Here is a 27892-nt window from a genome sequence, read left to right as displayed (position 1 = left end):
CCGTTCCTTGTAAGAAGTAGCTCCAGCCTTTAGCCCATGCGTAACCACGGGAAGTGCGTCAGCCATTCCAATGCATAAATGGTAAACCTATTAGTCATTGTACAATTCACACAATTACACTGCACTAATACAATCCCATGATTTTATTAGTGCCAGTGAGAGTTCTTTTTAGGACATTAAACAAGCAACAAGATCATATGTATATGTCTGCGATCTAGCTAATGATTAGCCCATTGTGGTAAACGATGCAGAGGAGCAACCCCATGCTTCAGCCATGTAGTCACGATGCTGCATCAGACAGGTGATAAGGCTTATTGCTAAAATAGCACACCTGCCTGATTAATATGGACTATGTACCTAAAGATATTGCTTTTCATCAATTTGTTATTGAGCTCATTTCTGGATAATATTACATCTTAAACGGTTTAATATAGGCTATATGGCATCATTGCGAGGGGGGGATGGTTTTACATTTTTTCTCTCCAAACAAACAGTGTAAATATCAGATTTTATGGTTGGCTATAATATAAGATACTTGCCCAGACTGCAAATGAAACATGAAATCACCCACAATTGAATATAACTTGCTTTCCTGTGATCTTGGCCCGGTGATAATGGATCATGGATAAATTTACCTGAATGTCAAGCCCTGGCCTGGTACCCAGGCTAACTGCCTTCCCTTTTTGGAGACATTTATTTTCACTGTTAGAGCGGCAACTTGAGTATCTGGTCAATAATAATGGATCATTTGTGGGTACACGCAATATTGCAATTGGGGGTGCGCTGCATAATTCATGGGGGACGACATGTTTACTGTTGCCTTGTTTTATTACAGGCAGAGCATTCACTGCATGTTCCCATCATCAAACATAAATATTTTTACATACATCTAAAAAAAAAAGCTATATTGATTACATATTGGGGTAAGTAGCCTAATGGCATGATATTTGCATAGTGGCATTTCTGGGATTTTTTTTTTGAACAACTGGGTTTAATAAAAAATACAACCAGTGTAAGGAAATATTACAGTAAATGGCAAATAAACAAATAGATTTTTTTGCGCAACATTTTACAAGCTACCAATGATTTTTATGTGTGTGCATTCCTTGGCAGAAAACTGCTTCTGTGCTTACACTTTAGTAAATGGTTTTCAGATGTTGTTTGGCTGTATGCTATTGTTCTTTCATTAAGGCAATATGAGGGAATTACAAGGTTTAGGAAAGATCAGTAGTGGTTACAGACAAATGTTTAGACTACACAGCTACACACACACACACACACACACACACACAAGGAAACATCCTAGAATTTCAGTTGAATATGGGCTTTATACAGGAGGCAACAACACATTGGTGTGAAAATGGCTGAAAAACTACACACAAGAGGAGGACCCCCTCCCCCCACACACACACACACACACACACAATGGACTGAGAATGATGATTGAACAGAGGATGACAGACTTGTAAAAATGGTGGTGGTGGTGGGAGGGGTTGTTTTCCCTTGTGTGACGCTTCATCTTACAGTGCGGTTTCCCTGGACTCTACCACTATGGGCTGGAAAGACAGGATCTCTGTGAACGTGTGACCTGTAAACAAACAGAAGGAGAAAGAGAAGACAGATACAATAACAGTGTTTACATAGAGAAGGTTATCATTGAAATTCATGGAAGAGAATGAAATTGTGAAAATATGCATATTGAGGTAGCTCATTGTTAAATCCATCAGCAACACATCAAAAGTAAGTCCCTATTCCAGAGAGGCCTGACTGTCATACCACCCCAGAACTTGTCTGGATATCTTTCAAAAATGCCTTAAATAGTAGTTTTATGTTATAATGTTAACCAATGAAAACAAACAGGTCCCTATTGACACCTCCTCACCTCTGTCCTGGGATCATATTCATTAGGACACATAGTAGCGAAACGTTTTGCAACAGAAAACGAGCGCTTCGAATGGACAAGTCCGGGTAACCCTCCCTGTTTCAGTACATAATCTTCCATTTGGAGCCTAATGAATACAACCTGGGTTCTGTCCCAGCCTTCCCCTCCTCCTTACGTTTCCACTGCTCCAGAGGCAGGTCAGAGTTGTCTACAGAGTGGTCGTATGGCTGGGCCTCGGTCTCCTCTTCTGGCTCCCTGAACTCTGAGAAGTATGGCAGGGCGAGGGCTGCCGCTGCCGTCACCCTGCTCTCTGGGTCCAGCAGCAGCATGCGCTCTATAACTGTCACCGCTGGAGATGACGGGAAGGGAGATATAGAATCAAGTCAATTTTCATTTAAAGTGTATCATCAGAGTCTCAATACACCCAAGAGGAGGGAATGGACACATCTAAACAGAGGGATACAGACAGGAGACATAGGAACAGTTTTCATGACGATGAGATACTGCAGATCCACTATACATGACATGGTGATGGTCTTACCCTGTGGGTTGACTGTGGAAAAGAGTGCCTGAAGGTCTTTTTTTTGCACTTTGGGAAGGCTTTTGACATAGTTTTTAGCCTGAGAAAGAGAACGTCAACCTATTTAATCAAGGCCTGTGTGCATGTAGACCTATAGTATGTGTTTGGCATGTAAGTACATGACTCACATCCTGAGACTGCAGTTTGGTGATGAACTCCTGAGTGGGTGTCCCTGTGACCTTCATGATCTCAGTCAGCTGATCCAGGTCTGTGCTCCACAGGTCAAGGTTCAAAGGTCAAACTACATACTGAACACATCCTCGTCGGGAAATACATTGCGTCTAGTGTGAAAGTGAAACAAATCCACCTGGCCATGATAAGGTTTTAATCTAGTTCTAGTCAGTCAAACCGAAAATTAAGAATGGAAGCAAGTATGATTCCAACATAAACAACATTAACCACAGTAATAGAGTTTCATATGTGTATTGTGCAACCGTGGATAGGAGGGCTCATGGGCAGGTCAGCTCAGGATACGGTCATTGCCTTTGAACAGTGGTTTCCCTGACAGCATCTCTGCCATGATGCAGCCCACAGACCAGATGTCCACTGAGAAGAGAGGAAAGGGAGAGAATACTGTTAACTGATAGAAAGGACCTCCATTAACATGGTTGGTGTTTAAATCTGGTAGAACCATGTTGAAGGGCATTCATCACTAGGCAGAAAATACAGGCTTGAGCACTACCTTGTGGACAATCTACCAGTCTCCATAGGCTTTAACGCATTCAGTTGACTCTGTCATCTATGTAGACCAGTCAGATGAATTTACATCCTTGTTAAAAAAGCTGATCCAGGATCTGTTGTCTGTATTCCAGTATTAGCCTAAACCATCAGCGACTTAACAACACATCTGATCCCGGACCAGTAAAGAGGAGAGTTAGGGTGGTGTGCTGCTGACCAGTCTGGGTGTAGTGCATCCAGCTGAGGATAACCTCAGGGGCTCTGTACCAGCGGGTCACCACGTAGCCTGTCATCTCACTGTCCGCCTGCCGTGCCAACCCAAAGTCCAGGATCTGACACAGACACAACACACTCTTATTATTACTGGACATTACATTAGCATTTTAGTCATTCTGCTGATGCTCTCTGCATTCAACCAATGTAGGTAAAACAACCACATACAGTTGAAGTCAGAGGATTCCATACACTTTGGTTGGAGTCATTAAAACTCGTTTTTCAACCACTCCACAAATTTCTTGTTAACAAACTATAGTTTTGGCAAGTCGGTTAGGACATCTACTTTGTGCATGACACAAGTACTTTTTCCAACAATTGTTTACAGACAGATTATTTCACTTATAATTCACAGTATCACAATTCCAGTGGGTCAGACGTTTACATACATTAAGTTGACTGTGCCTTTAAACAGCTTGGAAAATTCCAGAAAATTATGTCATGGCTTTAGAAGCTTCTGATAGGCTAATTGACACCGTTTGACTCAATTGGAGGTGTACCTGTGGATGTACTTCAAGTCCTACCTTCAAACTCAGTGCCTCTTTGCTTGACATCATGGGAAAATCAAAAGAAATCAGCCAAGACCTCAGAAAACAAAATGTAAACCTCCACAAGTCTGGTTCATCCTTGGGAGCAATTTCCAAATGCCTGAAGGTACCACATTCATCTGTACAAACAATAGTACACAAGTATAAACACCATGGGACCACACAGCCGTCATACCACTCAGGAAGGAGACACATTCTGTCTCCTAGAGATGAACGTACTTTGGTGCGGCGAAAAGTGCAAATCAATCCCAGAACAACAGCAAAGGACCTTGTGAAGATGCTGGAGGAAACATGCACAAAAGTATCTATATCCACAGTAAAACGAGTCCTATATCGACATAACCTGAAAGGCCGCTCAGCAAGGAAGAAACCACTGCTCCAAAACTGCCATAAAAAAGCCAGACTACAGTTTGCAACTGCACATGGGGACAAAGATCATACTTTTTGGAGAAATGTCCTCTGGTCTGATGAAACAAAAATAGAACTGTTTGGCCATAATGACCATCGTTATGTTTGGAGGTGAAAGGGGGAGGCTTGCAAGCCGAAGAACATCATCCCAACCGTGAAGCACGGGGGTTGCAGCATCATGTTGTGGGGGTGCTTTGCTGCAGGAGGGACTGGTGCACTTCACAAAATAGATGGCTTCATGAGGATGGAATATTATGTGGGTATATTGAAGCAACATCTCAAGACATCAGTCAGGAAGTTAAAGCTTGGTCGCAAATGGGTCTTCCAAATGGACAATGACCCCAAGCATACTTCCAAAGTTGTGGCAAAATGGCTTAAGGACAACAAAGTCAAGGTATTGGAGTGGCCATCACAAAGTCCTGACATCAATCCTATAGAACAATTGTGGGCAGAACTGAAAAAGCGTGTGCGAGCAAGGAGGCCTACAAACTGGACTCAGTTACACCAGCTCTGTCAGGAGGAATGGACCCAAGTTAAACAATTTAAAGGCAATACTACCAAATACTAATTGAGTGTATGTAAACTTCTGACCCACTGGGAATGTAATGAAAGAAATGAAAGCTGAAATAAATCACTTTCTCTACTATTATTCTGATATTTCAAATTCTTAAAATAAAGTGGTGATCCTAGCTGACCTAAGACAAGGAATTTTTTACTAGGATTAAATGTAAGGAATTGTGGAAAACTGAGTTTAAATGTATTTGGCTTAGGTGCATGTAAACTTCCGACTTCAAATGTATCACAATCATAAGTAAAACATCCTTCAAAATAGCAGTTCATAACTGCACCATACCGTTGTATCTACATCATAACATCTATAACACTACAAAATACTATGGAAGTTATTATTGCTGCAAAACTGTGCTCAGGCATCAAACCATTACAACAAAGTCAACGGAGAGAAATGTTGTCTGTTGGTCTGTGCAAAGGCTATTAAAGATGCCCTCTTTCAGCCAGTAGTTTTGAAAGTGGTGCTCACGAGCCAAAAGTTGTCCCTGTTTTTGTGTGTGCAATTCGTATGATATGTTACGACTCCAATTCGTATGATATGTTACGACTCCAATTCGTATGATATGTTACGACTCCAATTCGTATGATATGTTACGACTCCAATTCGTATGATATGTTACGACTCCAATTCGTATGATATGTTACGAATCCAATTCGTATGATATGTTACGAATCCAATTCGTATGTTATGTTACGAATCCAATTCGTATGTTATGTTACGAATCCAATTCGTATGTTATGTTACAAATCCAATTCGTATGATACTGTATGTTACGAATGCAATTCGTATGATACTGTATGTTACAAATCCAATTCATATGATATGTTACAAATCCAATTCATATGATATGTTACGAATCCAATTCATATGATATGTTATGAATCCAATTCATATGATATGTTATGAATCCAATTCATATGATATGTTATAGGATATCAGAGCACTGGGTGTGTGACTGGGTACCTTGAGCTCACATTCCTGATTAACAGCCAGATTCCCTGGTTTGAGGTCCTGCAGATACAAAACATTCAGTGGGTCATTTTGAGGAGCCACACACACACAAACACACACAGGAAAAAGGATATTCACTTACCCTATGAATTATGCCAGCAGAATGGATATACTGTAATAAAAGAATACAACAGGCACTTCCATCAATAACATACAATATCAGAGTGTACACATATTTATATTCATGCATGTACTGTATAGAAGTATTTATGAGGTTGTGTGTGACTGAGACACACCTTGAGTCCTTTCAGCATCTGATAGACCAGGAACTGTACTTTGTCCTCTGAGAGCTGCTGTAACTTCATCAACTTCCCCAGATCGGTTCCCATGAAAGGCATCACCAGATAGCTGAGCGAGAGCGCGAGAGAGACAGAGAGAGTCAGAGAGAGACTAAATGTCTATATATCTTCGCAATGACCAACCAACATGGAGAGAGAAGATGGAACTTTGACTTTGCTAAACATCCAGTGGTATGGAATGTGGATATTGTGTCTCCAACTTCCATTTTTGTTTACTTGAAGTTCGTGAACAAATATGGAAAAAAAAACAAAAGGGTACTCACAAATCATGGAATCTGTCTAAGGAGAGGTCAGCAGTGAATACATCCACAAGGCCAATCACCTAACCCCAGAGAGAGAACAAGGAAAATAAACAACTTATATTAGGTTTTGATCAGGTTGTTACATAGCAGTTGGAGGGGAGATACAGTAAGAAAAAAACACCCTATAGGCCTAGCTTACAGTATATTGCTAATAAGCCTAGTGTTTTTAGGGCAGGTTTGCATAACTCTGGTCTTCGGGAGCCTCTCTGGTTTTCATCTTGCCATTTAATCAGAGACTGTGTGTGGAGTGGATTACACAAGGCAATCACTTAGTAATTGCAAGCAAGTAGCCTAAGTGTCACTCAGGGTGCAAAAAAACCTTGAGGACTGCAACCCTTAAGGACTAAAGTAGTGCAATTAAATTGGATAAGGGTTGATTTCGGACTTTTGGCTTGCAAGTCTTACATTTTCATGTTTCATGTGTTTGAGCAGCCTCAGCTCCCGATAGGCCCTCTTAGCAAAGAGCTCAGACTGGAAGGGCCTGTGGAGCTTCTTGATGGCCACCTTGGTGCCTGTCCTGAAGTCCACCGCAGAGCTGGAGACGGACATGGAGATGAGGGTGAGATGGAAGGAGAGAGGAAGAGTGGTACAAGGTTCTCTGGTTCTCAAATAGTTATTTAAAACATACATTTGAGCTTTGAGTCCTATACAAACGCAGAATCAGGTTATTTCTGTTTCAACTCCATTGGTCCCAGGCCTCCCACAGTGAAAAAGCTGGAATTCTCGACTTTCTGTTTTATCATTTTCTTTTGCGGACAACCAGGGTTACAAGTAGAACACAAAACTATTTGACATAAACATTTATATTCATTGATTTTATTGAAAAATGTCAATAAACAAAAAAGGTCTTGTAGCGTGTATGCTAGGAGTCGGGAAGCAAGTACAGGGAGTGAATTTAATAATAACTGAAACACGAGTAGCGTACCAACATAAAACACAGGAACAGAATCAATAACGCCTGGGGAAAGAACCAAAGGGAATGACAGATATAGGGGAGGAAATCAGGAAGGTAATGGAGTCCAGGTGAGTCTCATGAAGCGCAGGTGCTCGTAAAGATGGTGGCAGGTGTGTGTAATGATGAGTAAACTGGTGACAACGAGCGCCAGAGAGGAGGAGCGGGAGTAGACGTGGCAGGTCTGCCAAGCAAAAGCCTGAAATTGTTTGCTTAGTGGGAAATTAATATCCAACTAGTCAGTGACAATTGTGTGGAGTTTGGAGTTTGTGACAGAAACTGTGAGCTTATTACAGTATTATAGACACTATGTCCTGTGATTTCCTATGATCTTCTATGTAGAATAACTTCTTACCTTCTAACGACTCGTGTGACTTGTGAGCGTCATAGAGAAAAACAGTGCGTCCGTAAGAGTTTCAGCTGTTCATAGATGGGTCATAATAGTTTGTAGCTCAAACCATTCAGACTTTGCAGATGTTTTTGTAAGAAGAACCATTTTCGGGATCCGCCCTTGACTCACAAACACTGCTTTAGCTCAGCCCTAACCTCGATTTGGATGAAGATTTCTACCTCAACGAGTCGGCAGCACAGGACATACTGTTAGCCCCGGACCAGGCCCTAATCCCAGACAACCTGAAGAGAAAGATACAGAGATATAGAGGCCGAAGTGCGGGTACCCTGATGAAACTATGGAGGGGAGTAAATAATCCACCTCTACCCTCTGTTCTATTGGTGAATGTACACGAGCTCTGTTCGAGACTGTCCTGTCAACGGGATCTGAAGAACTGTAATATCCTATGTTTCTCTGAAACTTGGCTGAACAAGGACATCGATAATATTCTAGCTGCTTTTTCTATGCATCGGCAGGACAGAACCGCAGCGTCAGGTAAGCTCAAGGGGAGTGGTGTGTGTCTCTTTGTTAGCTGGTGTGCAAGCTCTAATATTAAGGAAGTCTTGAGGTTCTGCTCGCCTGAGTTAGAATACCTCATGATAAGCTGTAGACCCTTCTATTTACGAAGAATCTTCATCCATTATATTTTATTTACCATCACAAACTGATGCTGGCACTAAGACCGCACTCAAGGAACTGTATAGGGCCATAAGCAAACAAGAAAATGCCCATTCAGAGGCAAAGGTCGTAGTGGCCGGTGATTTTAATGCAGAGAAACTGAAAACCGTTTTACCTCATTTCTACCAGCATGTCACCTTTGCAACTAGAGGTGAAAAAAAACTCTACATCTACTCCTCCGATGGTGTTGAGGAGTTTACCACATCAGTCACCAGCTTCATTAATAAGTGCATTGACAACATCGTCCACACAGTGACTATACGTACATATGCCAACCAGAAGCCATTGATTACAGGCAACATCCGCACTGAGTTAGATCTGCCTCTTTCAAGGAGCGAGACACTAACCTGTACGTGTATAAGAAATCCTGCTAGGCCCTTCGACGAACCTTCAAACAGGCAAAGCTTCATAACAGGACTAATATCGAATTCTACTACACTGATTGATGCTCGTCGGATGTGGCAGGGCTTGCAAACTATCACGGGTTACAAAGGGAACCCCAGCCATGAGCAGCCCAGTGACACAAGCCTAAGAGACTAGCTAAATGCCTTCTATGCTCGTGTCGAGCCAAGCAACACTGAATTATGTGTGAGAGAACCAGCTGTTCTGGATGACTGTGTGATCACACTCTCTGTAACCGATGTGAGTATGACCTTTAAACAGGTTACCATTCACAAGACCGCAGGGCCAGACAGATTACCAGGACGCATACTCAGAGCATGCGCCGACAAGTTGGCAAGTGTCTTACATGTTTCAAACAGACCACCATCGTCCCTGTATCCAAGAACGCCATAGTAACTTGTTTAAAATGTCTATCACACTGTAGTACTCACATCTGTAGCCATGAAATGTTTTGAAAGGCTGGTCATGGCTCACATCAACACCATCATCCCATAAAGCCTGGACCCACTCCAATTCGCATACCGCCCCAACAGATCCAGAGATGAAGCAATCTCTATTGCACTCCACCCTGCCCTTTCCCACTTGGACAAAAGGAACACCTACGTGAGAATGCTGTTCAATGACTACAGCTCAGTTTCCATAAACATCACTAAGCTAAGGACCCTGGGACTGAACATCTCCTTCTGCAACTTGATCCTGGACTTCCTGATGGGATGCCCACAGGTGGTGAGGGTAGGCAACAACACATCCACTAGGCTGACCCTTAACAGGGTAGCCTAGTGGTTAGAGCGTTGGACTAGTAACCGGAAGGTTGCAAGTTCAAACCCCCGAGCTGACAAGGTACAAATCTGCCGTTCTGCCCCTGAACAGGCAGTTAACCCACTGTTCCTAGGCAGTCATTGAAAATAAGAATTTGTTCTTAACTGACTTGCCTAGTTAAAAAAAGGTTAAAAAAATAAATAATAAAACACAGGGGCCCCTCATGGGTGTGTGCTTAGTCCACTCCTGTACTTTCTGTACACCCACGAAAGCGTGGCCGCAGATCACACACAGGTGGTAGGCCCGATTCCCGACCATGATGAGACAGCCTATAGGACGGTCAGAGACCTGGCAGTATGGTGCCAGGACAACAACATCTCCCTCAACATCAGCAAGACAAAGGAGCTGATTGTGGACTACAGGAAATGAGAGAGCACTCCCCCATTTACATCAACAGGACTGTAGTGGAGCGGGTTACGGGCTTCAAGTTCCTCAGTGTCCACATTCACTCGGGATCTATCATGGTCCAAACACCCCAACACAGTCGTAAAGAGGGGACAACAATGCCTCTTCCCCCTCAGGAGGTTGAAAAAATTTGGCAGGCTCACAGATCCTCAAAAAGTTATACAGCTGTACCATTGAGAGCATCTTGACTGGCTGCATCACTGCTTGGTAGGGCAACTGCTTGGCATCCGACCACGAGGCGCTACAGAGAGTAGTGTGGACAGCCCAGTACATCACTGGGGCCAAGCTCTCTGCCATCCAGGACCTCTATAGCAGGCGGTGTCAGAAGACTTCCGCCACCTAAGTCAGACTGTTCTCTCAGCTACCGCACGGCAAGCGGTAACATGAACAGCTTCTAACTCCAAGCCATAAGGCTGATAAATAGCTAACCAAATAGCTACCAGGACTATCTGCATTGACCCTTGTGCACTAACTTTGACTCATTACAGTGAATACGCTGCTGCTACTGTTTACCATCTTTCACTTTAATCATAGTTATCAAATCATTGTATGGTCACATACACATATTTAGCAGATGTTATTACAGGTGTGGCGAAATTCTTGTGTTCCTAACTCCAACAGTGCAGTAGTATCTAACAATTCACATGTATGTACATGTATGCATATGTACATACCTACTTCAATTACCTCGTAACCCTGCTAATCGACTTGGTACTAATACACCTCGTATGGTGGAAAGTTATTTTTACTATGTATCTATTATTACTTTTTATAATTATTATGTGTTTTACTTTTCTATTATTTCTCTATATTCTTTCTCTCTGCTTTGTTGGGAAGGGCACGTAAGTAAGCATTTCCCTGTTAGTCCACATCTGTTGTTTACGCATGTGATGAATAAAATGTGATTTGATTTTTAAATAGACTAACACAATGTAACAACCCATTAGTCTATAGTCCTTAGGTCTTTTCTCATTTTGAAATTGACAAAAATTACAAAAGATGTAAAGAATAATAACGCCATCTGGCGGTAGCAGGGCTACAATACACTTTCTCACTCAAACCTAGAAAGCAATGCTACATTCGACTTTGCACTCCTAAACAACGCGATTTTTAAAACTTTTGTCCACTTCGTTCATAATAGATTCTGGTTTTGGGAACAGAAAACTGCATTGAGATCAAATGTTTCATCGATGAGAAAATGTGCAGAATGTTGGCCAAAATCCATCTTGTTCCATTCCACTCACTACCATATTTGGAAGTGAGTGGAAACGCCAAGCGGATGCTTCATATTTATACATCCTTTATACATCCAGTGGAATATGTCTCATTGTTCTAAGCTTCTTTGTGATAGAACATGTTACTGTATATATGAAAGACACATCTATCATGTGACACCATTCATTCCTATGTGAATACTCTTTTGAAGCCAAATTAATGCGCAGTTTGAGCTACTCCAAGAAGTGACGTTGCAGGCTAACTCCAGTTGAAGGACAACCTGGGTACTACAGGCTGCTATTATCAACTAAATTATCCTTATAACTACTTATGTGTGCGATTTTTAAAATGGTATAATTGGCTCAATGACTTACATCTGGTGTATTAGAAGCAATTATTGGTACTGAGATTGTCTTCGGGGAAAACAATTACTTACATGAAGATTGCCAATTTTCAATTCACTATAATGAGGAATTCTGTTTTCTGCAAACAATACATGCAGGACTGTGGTCAGCCTTGAACTTCCGTGGCTTCAATTATGTGGTGGGCCGACGCAGAAAACAGTGAAGTTGATCGATCTACGTCGAGGGAGGAGCATGTTTTTTTTTTACATTTTATATATGACAACATTTGTTGGCACCTTTAATTCTTACACATTTTCTTAGAAAAATAGTATATTTCAAATTTGGGAACTTCTACACTTGAAACCAATCAGAACTTCCGTACATACCCCTCGTGATGAATGCAGCCAATGGCCTGCTTCTAAGATGTAAACAGCCTCACATGAAATCGTGATCTGCTGTCAACTCCAAAAGACTGAAAAAGTATAAATATCTGTTTTCGAGTACACTTTAAATATGTAGCATGCAATAGGAATGGTCTTGATCATATGAAGAGGTAACGCCGTTGACCGTTTAGCTAATTTATTGAAAGCTAGCCTGTTACAGTTGACTAGCCTAGCCAGCTGTAAACACACAGTTCTAAACATCTTTGCTGTTAACGTCAATGTGCCTGTTCAGGAAGCTAGTTTTTCAATAGTTATCTGTCAGTGAATTCAATTTTGAATAATGTTTTGGCATGATTGTCTAATTTCAAGTAACTAGCTGAACGCTTAAAGAAACATTCAATCATTTAATTTGCATAGAAACCCAAATAAAAACATGCAGATAAAAGATGTGTCATAAGTTACTGTATGCTAGAAACGACATATGCATATTAGCCAATACATGTGGAATAGCCTACACATATAGCATACCTTGCAATACAATCTTCTATATAAAAAAAACAGGTGTGCAATAAGATCAGTTTGATTTCAGTTTTATTTCTAAACCAGATGAGTTCTCAAATAGCAGCTGCCCAACACCATGGTGGGCATGCATAATATCGAATGCATTGGAGTATAAAGTATGGAGAATGAGAAAGAGGCTGTAGGATTATAGAAAAAGCAGTAGGGAAATTAATGTGTTTCAAATACTAAATGTTCAGTAAATGTGAGTACATTTAGGTGATATAATTGATTGTAACTACTAACATTCTAAAGGTTGACAGTGCCAAAATCTTGCCAATCCATTCATTATTCTACAACTATGACTTAGTGCGAGATGTTTTCCATAACGTACGTTTCATGAAGAACAAACAGGGTTGGTTACGTTTCCACTAGACACTGCAGAAATATGTATTTCATGTTTATGTATTCTAATTGGTTGGTTCAAGTCAGATGTCAGTGTTATGCCATTGGTCATGCTTGCAGATAGGGGGAAATCGCACTTTCTGAAATACTGTATTCTATTTTCATATTTACTATGTACATGTCCTGATGTGCGTATGTATCTACAGTGTTTGGAAAGTATTCAGACCCCTTGACTTTTTCCACATTTTGTTACAACCTTATTCTAAAATTGATTAAAAAGATTTATTCCCTTATCAATCTACACACAATACCCCATAATGACAAGGCAAAAACAGACCCTTTCCTCAGTACTTTGTTTAAGCACCTTTGGCAGTGATTACAGTGATTACAGCCTCAAGTCTTCTTGGGTATGAAGCTACAAGCTTGTGTAACAGTATAACTTTAGGGCGCAAACCAGGGACCCTCTGCACACATCAACAGTCACCCACGAAGCATCGTCACCCATCGCTCCACAAAAGCCGCGGCCCTTGCAGAGCAAGGGGAACTACTACTTCAAGGTCTCAGAGCAAGTGACGTCACCGATTGAAACACTATTTAGTGCGCACCACCGCTAACTAAGCTAGCGTTTCACATCCATTACATTTGGCACATCTGTATTTGGGGAGTTTCTCTTATTCCTCTCTGCAGATCATCTCAAGCTCTGTCAGGTTGAATGGGGAGCGTTGCTGTACAGCTATTTTCAGGTCTCTCCAGAGATGTTTGATCAGGTTGAAGTCTGGGCCTTGGCTGGGCCATTCAAGGACATTCAGAGACTTGTCCCGAAGCCACTCCTGCATTGTCTTGACTGTGTGCTTTGAAGGTGAACCTTCGCCCCCAGTCTGAGATCCTGAGCACTTTGGAGCAGGTTTTCATCAAGGATCATTCTGTACTTTGCTCAGATCCTGACTAGTCTCCCAATCCCTGCAGCTGAAAAACATCCCCACAGCATGATGCTACCACCACCATGCTTCACTGTAGGAATGGTGCCAGGTTTCCTCCAGACGTGACGCTTGGCATTCAGGCCAAAGACTTCAATCTTGGTTTAATCAGACCAGAGAATCTTGTTTCTCATGGTGTCAGTCTTTAGGTGGCTTTTGTCAAACTCCAAGCAGGCTGTCATGTGCCTTTTACTGAGGAGTGGCTTCAGTCTGGCTACTCTACCATAAAGACCTCATTGGTGGAGTGCTTCAGATGGTTGTCCTTCTGGAAGGTTCTCCCATCTCCACAGAGGAACTCTAGAATTCTGTCAAGAGTGACCATCGGGTTCTTGGTCACCTCCCTGACCAAGTCTCTTCTCCCTCGATTGCTCAGTTTGGCCGGGCAGCCAGCACTTGGAAGAGTCTTGGTGGTTCCAAACTTGGTGGTTCCAAAAGAATGATTGAGGCCACTGTGTTCTTGGGGACTTTCAATGCTGCAGACATATTTTGACATTTTTTTCCCAGATCTGTGCCTCGACACAATCCTGTCTCTGAGCTCTACGGACAATTCCTTCAATCTCCTGGCTTGGTTTTTGCTCTGACCTGCACTGTCAACTGTGGGACCTTTATATAAACAGGTGTGTGTCTTTCCAAATCATGTCCAATCAATTGAATTTACCATAGGTGGACTCCAATCAAGTTGTAGAAACATCTCAAGGATGATCAATGGAAACAGAATGGACCTGAGCTCAATTTCGAGTCTCATAGCAAAGGGTCTGAATACTTATGTAAATATGGTATTTCTGAAAACCTGTTTTCGCTTTGTTATTATTGGCTATTGTGTATAGATTGCTGAAGGTATATATATATATATATATATTTTAACCCATTTTAGAATAAGGCTGTAATGTAACAAAATGTGGAAAAAGTCAAGGGGTCTGAGTACTTTCCGAATGCACTGTACACACATATATTTTTTATTTTTACCTTTATTTAACCAGGTAGGCCAGTTGAGAACAAGTTCTAATTTACAACTGTGACCTGGCCAAGATAAAGAAAAGCATTGCGACAAAAACAACAACAGAGTTACACATGGGATAAAGAAATGTACAGTCAAAAACACAATAGAAAAATCTAAGTACAGTGTATGCAAATGTAGTAAGGTTAGGGAAGAAAGGCATTAACTAGGCCATAGTGGTGAAATAATTACAATTTAGCATTAACACTGGAGTGATGGATGTGCAGGAGATGATGTGCAAGTAGAGATACTTGGGTGCAAAAGAGCCAAAATAAATAACAATATGGGGATGAGGTAGTTGGGTGTGCTATTTACAAATGAGCTGTGTACAGGTACAGTGATCGGTAAGCTGCTCTGACAGCTGATGCTTAAAGTTAGTGAGGGGGATATAAGTCTCCAGCTTCAGTGATTTTTGCAATTCGTTCCAGTCATTGGCAGCAGAGAACAGGAATTAAAGGCGGCCAAAGAGGTGTTGGCTTTCGGGATGCCCAGTGGAATATACCTGCTGGAGCGTGTGCTATGGGTGGGTGTTGCTATGGAGACCAGTGAGCTGAGATAAGGCGGGGATTTACCTAGCAAAGACTTATAGATGACCTGGAGCCAGTGGGTTTGGCAACGAATATGTAGCGAGGGCCAGCCAACGAGAGCACACAGGTCGCAGTGGTGGGTAGTATATGGGGCTTTGGTGACAAAACGGACGGCACTGTGATATACTGCATCCAATTTGCTGAGTAGAGTGTTGGAGGATATTTTGTAAATGACATCGCTGAAGTCAAGGAACGGTAGGATAGTCAGTTTTACGAGGGTGTGTTTGGCACCATGAGTGAAGGAGGCTTGGTTGCGAAATAGGAAGCCGATTCTAGATGTAATTTTGGATTGAAGATGCTTAAATGTGAGAATGGAAGGAGAGTTTATAGTCTAACCAGACACCTAGGTATTTGTAATTGTCCACATATTCTAAGTCAGAACCGTCCAGAGTAGTGATGCTTGGCGGGCGGGCAGGTGCTGGCAGCAATTGGTTGAAGAGCATGCATTTAGTTTTACTAGCATTTAAGAGCAGTTGGAGGCCACGGAAGGAGTGTTGTATGGCATTGAAGCTCGTTTGGAGGTTTATTAACACAGTGTCCAAGGAAGGGCCAGATGTATACAGAATGGTGTCGTCTGTGTAGAGGTGGATCAGAGAATCACCAGCAGCAAGAGCGATATCATTGATATATACAGAGAAAAGAGTAGGCCCGAGAATTGAACCCTGTGGCACCCCCATAGAGACTGACAGAGGTCCGGACAACAGGCCCTCCAATTTTATAACTGAACTTTATCTGAGAAGTAGTTGGTGAACCAGGCGAGGCAGTCATTTGAGAAACCAAGGCTGTTGAGTCTGCCGATAAGAATGTGGTGATTGACAGAGTTGAAAACCTTGGCCAGGTCGATGAAAATGGCTGCACAGTACTATCTATGGCGGTAATGATATCGTTTAGGACCTTGAGCGTGGCTGAGGTGCACCCATGACCAGCTCGGAAACCAGATTGCATAGTGGATAAGGATTCGAAATGGTCGGTGATCTGTTTGTTAACTTAGCTTTCGAAGACTTTAGAAAGGCAGGGCAGGATGGATATAGGTCTGTAAAAGTTTGGATCTAGAGTGTCTCCCCCTTTGAAGAGGGGGATGACCGAGGCAGCTTTCCAATCTTTAGGGATCTCAGGCGATACGAAGGAGAGATTGAACAGGCTAGTATTAGGGGTTGCAACAATTTCTCCCCATGTGTGAGGTGTGTGACAAAATAGCTATCTGCGGCATGTTGAGCTGGACAAGGGGCACTACAGTGAAATAAAACGATAGCTAAACAAAACAGCAGAAGACAAGGCATATTGACATTAGAGAGAGGCATGTGTGGCCGAGTGATCACTGGGTCCAATGAGCAGAAATAGGTTAGTCCAGGAGCTGTTCGGTAGTCGTTACTATGCTAGGCGAGTGGGAGGCACGGCGTTCAGAAAGCTAGCGGCCCGGTGCTAGCAGTTGGGTCTTCGGTGACAACGCAACAGAAAAGCCTGTTGAGACCACAGACGATTACCTTGGCAGACCAGCCGTGATGGATCGGCGGGGTTCCGTGTCGGCAATAAAGGGTCCAGGCCAATTGGCAAAAGAGGTATTGTAGCCCACGAATTAGCAGGCATACCTCTTCGGCTAGCCGGGAGATGGGCCTAGCTCGAGGCTAGCTCAAGTCTAACTGGTGCTTGCTTCGGGACAGAGGCGTTAAGTCAGTTGTAGCCACTTGATTGCAGCTAGCTAGCTACGATGATCCGGTGTAATGGCCCAGAGCTTGCAGCAGGAATACAGTGATGTGGTGGAGAAAAGCAGTCCAATATTGCGCTGTGCAGACTGGCAGGTATTGACCGAGCTAAAGGTGAAGACCGCTAGCCGTGGCTAACAGTGACTACTAGCTAGTAAGCACCTGATGGAGGTTCCAGTTATAATGTATAAAAATAGCAGATCCGTACCACATTGGGTGGGGCGGGTTGCAGGAAAGTATATTTAGATCATAGGTGGAAAGTGAGATTAAAATATATACGAAAAACGATGACACCGACTATTTACATGGGACAAGATTGGACAAGACAAACACGTCTGACTGCTACGCCATCTTGGATCATATACACTGGGGAGAACAAGTATTTGATACACTGCCGATTTTGCGGGTTTCCCTACTTAAAGCATGTAGAGGTCTGTAATTTTTATCATAGGTACACTTAAACTGTGAGTGACATAATCTAAAACAACAAAAATCCAGAAAATCACATTGTAGGATTTTTAAGTAATTAATTTGCATTTTATTGCATGACATAAGTATTTGATACATCAGAAAAGCAGAACTTAATATTTGGTACAGAAACCTTTGTTTGCAATTACAGAGATCATACGTTTCCTGTAGTTCTTGACCAGGTTTGCACACACTGCAGCAGGGATTTTGGCCCACTCCTCCATACAGACCTTCTCCAGATCCTTCAGGTTTCGGGGCTCCCTCCAAAGATTTTCTATTGGGTTCAGGTCTGGAGACTGGCTAGGCCACTCCAGGACCTTGAGATGCTTCTTACGGAGCCACTCCTTAGTTGCCCTGGCTGTGTGTTTCAGGTCATTGTCATGCTGGAAGACCCAGCCATGACCCATCTTCAATGCTCTTACTGAGGGAAGGAGGTTGTTGGCCAAGATATCGTGATACATGGCCCCATCCATCCTCCCCTCAATACAGTGCAGTCGTCCTGTCCCCTTAGCAGGAAAGCATCCGCAAAGAATGATGTTTACACCTCCATGCTTCACAGTTGGGATGGTGTTCTTGGGGTTTTACTCATCCTTCTTTTTCCACCAAACACAGCGAGTGGAGTTTAGACCAAAAAGCTCTATTTTTGTCTCATCGGACCACATGACCTTCTCCCAATCCTCCTCTGGATCATCCAGAAGGTCATTGGCAAACTTCAGACGGGCCTGGACATGCGCTGGCTTGAGCAGGGGGACCTTGCGTGCGCTGCAGGATTTTAATCCATGACGGCGTAGTGTGTTTCTAATGGTTTTCTTTGAGACTGTGGTTCCAGCTCTCTTCAGGTCATTGACCAGGTCCTGCCGTGTAGTTCTGGGCTGATCCTTCACCTTCCTCATGATCATTGATGCCCCACGAGGTGAGATCTTACATGGAGCCCCAGACCGAGGGTGATTGACCATCATCTTGAACTTCTTCCATTTTCTAATAATTGCGCCAACAGTTGTTGCCTTCTCACCAAGCTGCTTGCCTATTGTCCTGTAGCCCATCCCAGCCTTGTGCAGGTCTACAATTTTATCCCTGATGTCCTTACACAGCTCCCTGGTCTTGGCCATTGTGGAGAGATTAGAGTCTGTTTGAGTGTGTGGACAGGTGTCTTTTATACAGGTAACAAGTTCAAACAGGTGCAGTTAATAAAGATAATGAGTGGTGAACAGGAGGGCTTCTTAAAGAAAAACTAACAGGTCTGTGAGAGCCGGAATTCTTACTGGTTGGTGATCAAATACTTATGTCATAAAATGCAAATTAATTACTTAAAAATTATACATTGTGATTTTCTGGATTATTGTTTTAGATTCTGTCTCTCACAGTTGAAGTGTACCTATGATAAAAATTACAGACCTCTACATGCTTTGTAAGTTGGAAAACCTGCAAAATCGGTAGTGTATCAAATACTTGTTCTCCCCACTGTATATGTGTGTGGTACCTGGGCGCAATCTGGGATGTGCTTGTGTATGTTATTGCAGTAAGAGTGAGTTAGCATGCTCTAATTGTAATGGTCGCATTAGCTCCCTGCTAATTTATAGTTATTTCCATGCTAACAGGCGAATCATGAATCTACAGCCATCAACATACTGTTGTCCTGCACATCTAATGTGCTTCCTTGTGTCTATAATCAGGTACTTACAGGTACTTTATTGTATTTCGTACTATTTTTGTCCTTTGACATGCTTATACATTTGAATAAAGAACACCATAACAAATAGTGTTTCACCATTTATTGAGTATGGAGAAAACTAGCAAAGGTGTATCAGGCAGTATTTTAAGTATCTAAATATAGTGTAACCTACCAATCAATGTATATCAAGTCCCATGGATGGCACAATCTTACAATGTTACAGTCCAGAAATGAGAGCTTTTACCATCTATGCAAAAAGCCTGGGCCTCTGATGGAGACTGTAGAACTGTCATCAATGCATGCTTCAGTATTCCCCCTTCTCTCTAGGAGCATTTGTGTGCCCATACCCCATAAGTGTATCGAAAGGATCCCACCCTGGACACAAACATAGCTGACCAATGTAGAGAGAGACAAGTGCCTTAAGCAGAATGCAATCCAAACCTTGTGCAGTCCAGAGATGAGAACTCTACCATCAATGGCAAAAGCCTGGGCTCCTGACTGGGACAATATAATGATCCCCACTGCATGCTAATAGTAAAATAATATGCCTGTCACCTGTCAAACTGATTCTACATTTTATTTCGTCTTTTCTGATGCACAAAAACAAGCATGTGTATCTGCAGTTGGTGTTCTTCAACTCTAAAATGCACTAGGCTGTGTAAGATCAAATGTGCAAGAAAAGTGCAACCTCTCAGTTATGGTATCAATAACATGATACAATGAGCTGAAACAAGCCACCTACAATTCCCCACATAGTAGCTTGTCATTTTTGATAGCTATCTTACCTTTCCGAATCATGACACCAAATTATTTTAAAAAGGTCTCATTTCATACAAGCACATTTTCATCCACTTTCCTTCTCCTCTCCGCCTCTCCTCAATTAACTTTGACCATTTTCAAAAGTAGGAAAGAGGATGGATATCTTCTTTACTAATGTCTTTGACCAATCGGATCAGATCTGAAAAATATCTGACGTGAGAAGTTTTGACGTCATTGGTCCAAATAACAATTAGTGGATAAAAATATCAGAATTGCCTGTGTAAAAGCAACCTTTGGAACACTGAGTTGATCATGTGTTACAAATTGGCATTCACCCAGAATTAGTACTATCCGGGATCCTTGGGAAGTCCATACCCTACACTAAGAGACAATGTATGCTTGATCTGAAAATGTGGTCGGAGGCGCCTTATGGATTGTGTGACGCAATTGTGAATCCTCTGGAGACGTGCAAATGACAAATTGAGCTCCGTACCACATCGCTGGGCGCCTCTGAAATGTTGTAACAATGTGGAGGTTAAATGTATGTGTCATTAGGATTGTAAGAAAATCCATACGGAAATTGTTTGGAAAAGCCATGCGTGAAACATTAAATGTAAGCATTAAATTTGATCTGTAAACTTACAAACCTTATGTTATGACTCTAAATTAACATTTACATATTCAATTCTTATTTTAAGTCTCCCTTTACTTGGTTACATATATATTTTTATACTTATGTGGCATCTGCAAAGGACGAACCGAACGTAGTTAATCGAAGTTAGCTAGTCAATCAAGCAACTCTAGCCCAGACGTTAGAGATACTTTGCAGCTTCCGGTTTCATTTCCAAAATAAAAGTATTGAGCTTGTTTTCGAACTGCATTAAATAACAACGTTATACCAGTAGATGGCATAGTATATGCTTGGACCTTAAGCAAATGACTTGTCTGAGAATGAAAGACACAGAAGAGCCTTGTCTAGAATAACTGCCTGGGCGGCAAAATAGAAAATATTAATGTTGTAGGCTAGGCTTATTCTGTCATGCTGTTGTGTCTTATTTAATAGCCATATAATTGCACAATTAATTTTTTATAGCCGTGTGTGGCTACTGTGGTGATCATGTAACCTAACGAATCACACTTTTTCTAGTATTTGGGAGCACGGACTGTAGGCCTTATATTAGGCATTTTGACTGTTGTATTGTGAATTCCACTCTGTGTGTAGGCTTGTTATAGCCATTTGCATTGCACAACCCCATCACACAGAGGCTATAACCATATCAATAAATGAGACAAAACAAAATATTGATTAAGTGTTGGCTATAACCTGTCCTGAGCGAAATAACCAAGGGGCCCCAAATGGTCAAAACTATCCATGGCCTATTCTTATTGCCAGATCTGTTGTCCCGATCAGCCACTGCATGTGCTTTTTCAAGTATTTTGTTAAAAATCTATTAGGAGGCTATAATTAGAGGCCTGTGAGCTAAGGTCTCTTGTTAAGCGGAGCCCTGTAATAAAAAGTTATAATACACAAATGGAGTTCTAAAATGATTCTGCAAGACAACAGTACCCCAAATAATAGCCTGAATGGCAATGCCTCCAAGTTGATGGCCTATTTTGTATTTGGATATGCCTAAATTAAAAATTTACTTGAAGTGATAACAAACAAATGGATAAGACTGTTCTACTCTCTTTGATTTAGTTCCTATTGCAACTCAGACAAATGACTGAATGGATGACATACTGAATGAAGGATGAATTAAATGTTCTAATATGTTGGAATGATGAGTGGAACACATTACGCATGCTCTGCACTTTACTTGGCTAGTAGGCAAATTGAATCTATGGCTGCATGCCTCCAGAAGGGCATCTTCTGAGGCTGAGGGGTGCTTTTCCGAAGGCGAATGGTGCTGTGGTGCTGCATGGAGATTATAAGTTCTTCAACATTCTTCCAAGATGGCGCAGCAGTTCAGCTGTCTTTGTCTTCGTCTTGTCATGTCCTGTGTATATATATTTTTATATTATTAACCTCAGTTTCAACATACACTCCTGCAACCCGCCTCACCCAATGTGGTATGGATCTGCTATTTTCTATACTTTAGAACCGGAACCCCCAACAGAAGCTAGCCAGCTAACTAGCTACTAGTCAGTTAGCCACTGCTAGCGGTCATCAGCTAACCTTAGTCTGTCCTGCCAGCCTGCACAGCGCGTTTCAACCCAGAGCATACCAGACTGCTCTTTCTCCACATCTCCAGTTTCCTACCGCAAGCTCTGAACCTTTTCATCCGGATCATCGCAACTAGATAGCTGCTATCCGAGTGGCAACCCCCTGGCTAACGTCTCTGTCCCGAAGCAAGCACCAGTGAGCCTGGAACTAGCCTCGTGCTAGGCCCATCTCCCGAGTAACTTAAGAGGTCCATCAGCCACTCCTTGGGCTACAATACATATTTTGCCAATTGGCCTGGACCCCTTCTACTGCCGACACGGAGCCCCACCGATTCCACCACGACTGGTCTACCGACGTAATCCGCCCGAGGGGTTTCAACCGGCTCCTCCGTCGCGACGTCCCCTGAAGACCCATCCGCTAGCCTGCTAGCTGTCTAGAGCATATCGGACTGTTAGCTGAAGAGGACCATCACCCAATTTCTTGGGCTACAATACCTAATTGTGCCAATTGGCCTGGACCCTTTTACTGCCTACACGGAGCCCTGCCAACGTAACCGTCCGAGGGGGCTACAACAGACTACTCCCATCGCGACGTCCCCCAAAGGCCCTTCTGCTAGCCCCGGCCTGCTAGCTGGCTGAATCGCCTTGTCTCCAGCTCGCCTAGCCTCCCACTGGTCCCTTTGATCACTCGGCTACGCATGCCTCTCAATAATGTCAATATGTCTTGTCCATTGCTGTTTTGGTTAGAGATTGTCTTATTTCACTGTATAGACTCCATCCCTGCTCAATATGCCTTAGCTAGCCCTTTTGTTTCACCTTCCACACATGCAGTGACCTCACCTGCTCTAAATGATGTCTCCAGAGACAAAACCTCTCTCATCGTCACTCAATGCCTAGGTTTACCTCCACTGTATTCACATCCTACCATACCCTTGTCTGCACATTATGCCCTGAATCTATTCTTCCGTGCCCAGAAACCTGTTCCTTTTCATCTCTGTTCCCAACGCACTAGACGACCAGCTCTTATAGCCTTTAGCCGTACCCTTACCCTACTCCTCCTCCGTTCCTCTGGTGATGTAGAGGTTAATCCAGGCTCTGCAGCGCCTAGCTCCACTCACATTCCCCAGGCACTCTCATTTGTTGACTTCTGTAACCGTAAAAGTCTTGGTTTCATGCATGTTAACATTAGAAGCCTCCTCCCTAAGGATGTTTTACTCACTGCTTTAGCACACTCTGACAACCCGGATGTCCTAGCCGTGTCTGAATCTTGGCATAGGAAGGCCACCAAAAATCCTGGAATTTCCATCCCTAACTATAACATTTTCCGACAAGATAGAACTGCCAAAGGGGGCGGAGTTGCAATCTACTGCAGAGACAGCCTGCAGAGTTCTGTCATACTATCCAGGTCTGTGCCCAAACAATTCAAGCTTCTACTTCTAAAAATCCACCTTCCCAGAAACAAGTCTCTCACCGTTGCCGCTTGTTATAGGCACCTTCTGCCCCCAGCTGTGCCCTGGACACCATATGTGAATTGATTGGCCCCCCATCTATCTTCAGAGCTCGTACTGTTAGGTGACCTAAACTGGGACATGCTTAACACCCCGGCCGTCCTACAATCTAAGATAGAAGCCCTCAATCTCACACAAAGTATCAATGAACCTACCAGGTACAAACCCAAATCTGTAAACACGGGCACCGTCATAGATATCATCCTGACCAACCTGCCCTCTAAATACACCTCTGCTGTCTTCAACCAGGATCTCAGTGATCACTGCCTCATTGACTGCGCCCGTAATGTGTCTGCGGTCAAACGACCACCCCTCATCACTGTCAAACGCTCGCTAAAACACTTCAGCTATCAGGCCTTTCTAATCGACCTTGCCTGGGTCTCCTGGAAGGATATTGACCTCATTCCGTCAGTAGAGGATGCCTGGTTAATCTTTAAAAGGGCTTTCCTCACTATAATAAACATGCCCCATTCAAAAAATGTTGAACCAGGAACAGATATAGCCCTTGGTTCACTCCAGACCTGACTGCCCTTGACCAGCACAAAAATGTGGCGTACTGCATTAGCATCGAAGAGCCACTGCGATATGCAACTTTTCAGGGAAGTCAGGAACCAGTATACACAGGCACTTAGGAAAGCAAAGGCTAGCTTTTTCAAACAGAAATTTGCATAATGTAGCACAAACTCCCAAAAGTTCTGGGACACTGTAAAGTCCATGGAGAATTAGAGCACCTCCTCCAGCTGCCCACTGCACTGAGGCTAGGAAACACTGTCACCACCGATAAATCCAAGATAATTGAGCATTAAGCATTTTTCTATGGCTGGCCATGCTTTCCACCTGGCTACCCCTACCCTGGTCAACAGCCCTGCACCCCCCACAGCAACTTGCCCAAACCGCCCCATTTCTCCTTCACCCAAATCCAGATAGCTGATGTTCTGAAAGAGTTGCAAAATCTGGACCCCTACAAATCAGCTCGGACAGACAATCTGGACCCTCTCTTTCTAAAATGATCTGCAGAAATTGTTGCAACCCTTATTACTAGCCTGTTCAATGGGTGCACCTCAGCCATGCTCAAGGTCCTAAACAATATCATAAGGCCATCGATAAAAGACAATAATGTGCAGCCGTATTCATCAACCTGGCCAAAGCTTTCGACTCTGTCAATCACCACATTCTTATTGGCAGACTCAACAGCCTTGATTTCTCAAATGACTGCCTCGCCTGGTTCACCAACTACTTCTCAGACAGAGTTCAGTGTGTCAAATCGGAGGGCCTGTTGTCCCTACCTCTAGCAGTCTCTATGGGGGTGCCACAGGGTTCAATTCTCGGGCTGACTCTTTTCTCTGTATACATCAATGATGTTGCTCTTGCTGCTGGTGATTCTCCGATCCACCTCTACGCCGAGGACACTATTCTGTATACTTCTAGCCCTTCTTTGGACACTGTGTTAGCTAACCTCCAGACGGGATTCAATGCCATACAACTCTCCTTCCGTGGCCTCCAACTGCTCATAAATGCAAGTAAAACAAAACGCATGCTCTTCAACAGATCGCTGCCCGCACATGCCCGCCCGTCAAGCATCCCTACTCTGGATGGTTCTGACTTAGAATATGTGGACAATTACAAATATCTGGTAAGACTATAAACTCTCCTTCCAGACTCACATTAAGCATTTCCAATCCAAAATGAAATCTAGAATCGGTTTCCTATTTCGCAACAAAGCATCCTTCATTCATGCTGCCAAACATACCCTCGTAAAACGGACTATCCTACTGATCCTTGACTTCAGCGATGTCATTTATAAAATAGCCTCCAATACTCTACTGAGCAAATTGGATGCAGTATATCACAGTGCCATCTGTTTTGTCACCAAAGCCCCATATACTACCCACCACTGCGACCTGTATGCTCTCGTTGGCTGGCCCTCACTTCATATTCGTAACCAAACCCACTGGCTTCAGGCCATCTATAAGTCTTTGCTAGGTAAAGCCCCTCAGCTCACTGGCCACCATAGGAGCACCCACCCATAGCATGCACCCCCAAAGCCTATTCCTCCTTTCTCAGTGTCGCAATGGCGGTAAGAGCCTATATACGGAGACTAAGACCACTGCAACAGTTATTGTAAAGTGTGGAAATAAGCTTATGTCAGACTTAGCCTACGTTTAACCTCTCTCTTGTTAATTTCAAAGTCCATATGTTCATGACCCGATTCATATAAATTGTGTCAAATTATTTAAAATTCATATTAACCCCTCCTACAAAACATGCTTTGGCAAGATGTTGAGAGAATAAATAAATGTGAAAATATTTTATTAAAAACGTTTGTTTCACGCATGGCTTTTCTTACGATCCTAACGATACGTATGTTCAACCATTTGGCAGGCATCTCGCGCCATAGTGTTGCTCCGCAATTACATGATTGGTTGATGTAGGTGAGGGCGGGAGTGTATAAACACAAACTCACCATCATGACAACCTTCTTCACAACAGCTCTGTGCTGCTCGGAGAAGCGCAAGAAGTGTGAATGCCCTGACTTCTGCAGAGGCCATATCACCGTAAATGCATACGTCTGAATTACCATGCAGCGCATTTTACCCTTACAATTTTAAATATAAACTTCAATGGGGGTAACTAAGGGCGTCCCAAGGATCCCAAATTGCAAAAACCATGCAGCCAGCCAACACAACTCTGAATACGCCCACAGAGTTAATCATTGATAACAATGTAACGACCTCATGCTGTGAGCCACACAAAGGTATTGTGTCTAGAGTACAACGGCAATGCGCAAATGATTTAAAGCACATCTGTTTCTCTTCGTTTTTGATTATGTACACTTTTGAAGTATGTAATAAGAATACACGCTTTATTTGGGCTGTATCATACAGATTGTCATTCTACAGACATACATTACATGTGTAGGTCTATTGCAAAGACCAGGGAGGCTAGTCAGAAATCCAAAGGCAGTGAAATTTCAAAATGGGTTGATATGATAGAAATTAAATGTGTCCCTTAAACAAGGAAGTGGCCCTCTTTTGTGTGAAACTCGAGAGAAGCTATAGCTTTTCTCTCGTTTTGTTCTACTGCGAAAAACTAAACATTCAGTAAATCAGGTGCGCTAGATTAGGGTTAGAGTGAAAAACAGGACTGTAGCTCTCCAGGAACAGTGTTGGAGAGCCCTGTACAAAGCTATGTCAAAGTGCAACAAAGCACGTAACGTTAGCCTGACATATCTTCCCACCCCAGTTGCCACGACACTTACCAGACTGTACCGTACGCCCCTGTCCCCACCTGTTTTAGATCCCTGTACCGCTCCGGTACCTCCCAGGTGGTTTTGTTCACGTCCTGGCGACAGTAGCCAGGTCTGGTCCGGCTCGACATCTTACTTGACCCGATCTAACAAATCTAGTACGTGTTCCAAGAAGTGATTCCCCAGTTTCGTTTACACACCCATTGTCCTACCTATGTGTTCTTGAATTCATTCTCGTCACCGAATGCGCAGCGCGTCGAACGCGCAGCTTGCGCAGCTATAAGATGCCGCCTGGGGTCAACCACAGCACAGCCACTCCCGAGTCTCATGAAGTGTAGTGTGACAAGACAGCCACTAACTAAAAAGGGACATGCATATGTAGACCCATGCTGGGTGCACAATACAAGTGCTGATTAGTGTTGTATGAGTTCTATTTCGATAAATAACTCTGCACCGTAGAATAGATTGTCAAGAAAGCACCCTAATCAATTCCTATTATTAGATCACCTGGAAGATGATCCAATGTAATACAACAAGGATCGAATACAAGTATGACTGTGTGTAAGATTAATTGTTACAGGCCTGCTTGTTGTTTCTACTTGTCCCTATGTGGCTTTCTGCCTTGGGCATTTTCAGATGTAGAGTACCTACTGTGTTCAGGGCTTGCTGGGACCTGTACACTAAGGAGGCACAGTACAGTACAGACATTCCTCCCACTGCTCCGAGGTTGGTTTGAGAGAATCGCAAAGCTGTGTGTAGGCCAGTTA

The 27892-nt window shown here is 42.9% G+C and overlaps 1 protein-coding gene across 1 annotated transcript; it reads right to left on the bottom strand.

Moving 5' to 3' along the window:
* Positions 1 to 128: 128 nt before the first annotated feature.
* Positions 129 to 27445, bottom strand: mapk12a (mitogen-activated protein kinase 12a). Its single transcript, XM_042323256.1, has 12 exons — positions 27138 to 27445; positions 6958 to 7087; positions 6514 to 6572; positions 6188 to 6299; positions 6034 to 6063; positions 5904 to 5951; positions 3358 to 3472; positions 2937 to 3008; positions 2591 to 2670; positions 2424 to 2502; positions 2058 to 2231; positions 129 to 1588 (listed from the first exon to the last, which is right to left on the bottom strand). Exons 1-12 carry the CDS (start codon positions 27254 to 27256, stop codon positions 1521 to 1523), a joined length of 1086 nt encoding a protein of 361 aa, XP_042179190.1. The 5' UTR covers positions 27257 to 27445; the 3' UTR covers positions 129 to 1520.
* Between the last annotated feature and the right edge of the window lie 447 nt (positions 27446 to 27892).

This window comes from Oncorhynchus tshawytscha, linkage group LG06 (genome assembly GCF_018296145.1).
Source record: "Oncorhynchus tshawytscha isolate Ot180627B linkage group LG06, Otsh_v2.0, whole genome shotgun sequence".
NCBI lineage: Eukaryota > Metazoa > Chordata > Actinopteri > Salmoniformes > Salmonidae > Oncorhynchus > Oncorhynchus tshawytscha.
Note: the sequence above shows the minus strand (reverse complement) of the source record. Positions and strands in the feature narration are given on the sequence as shown.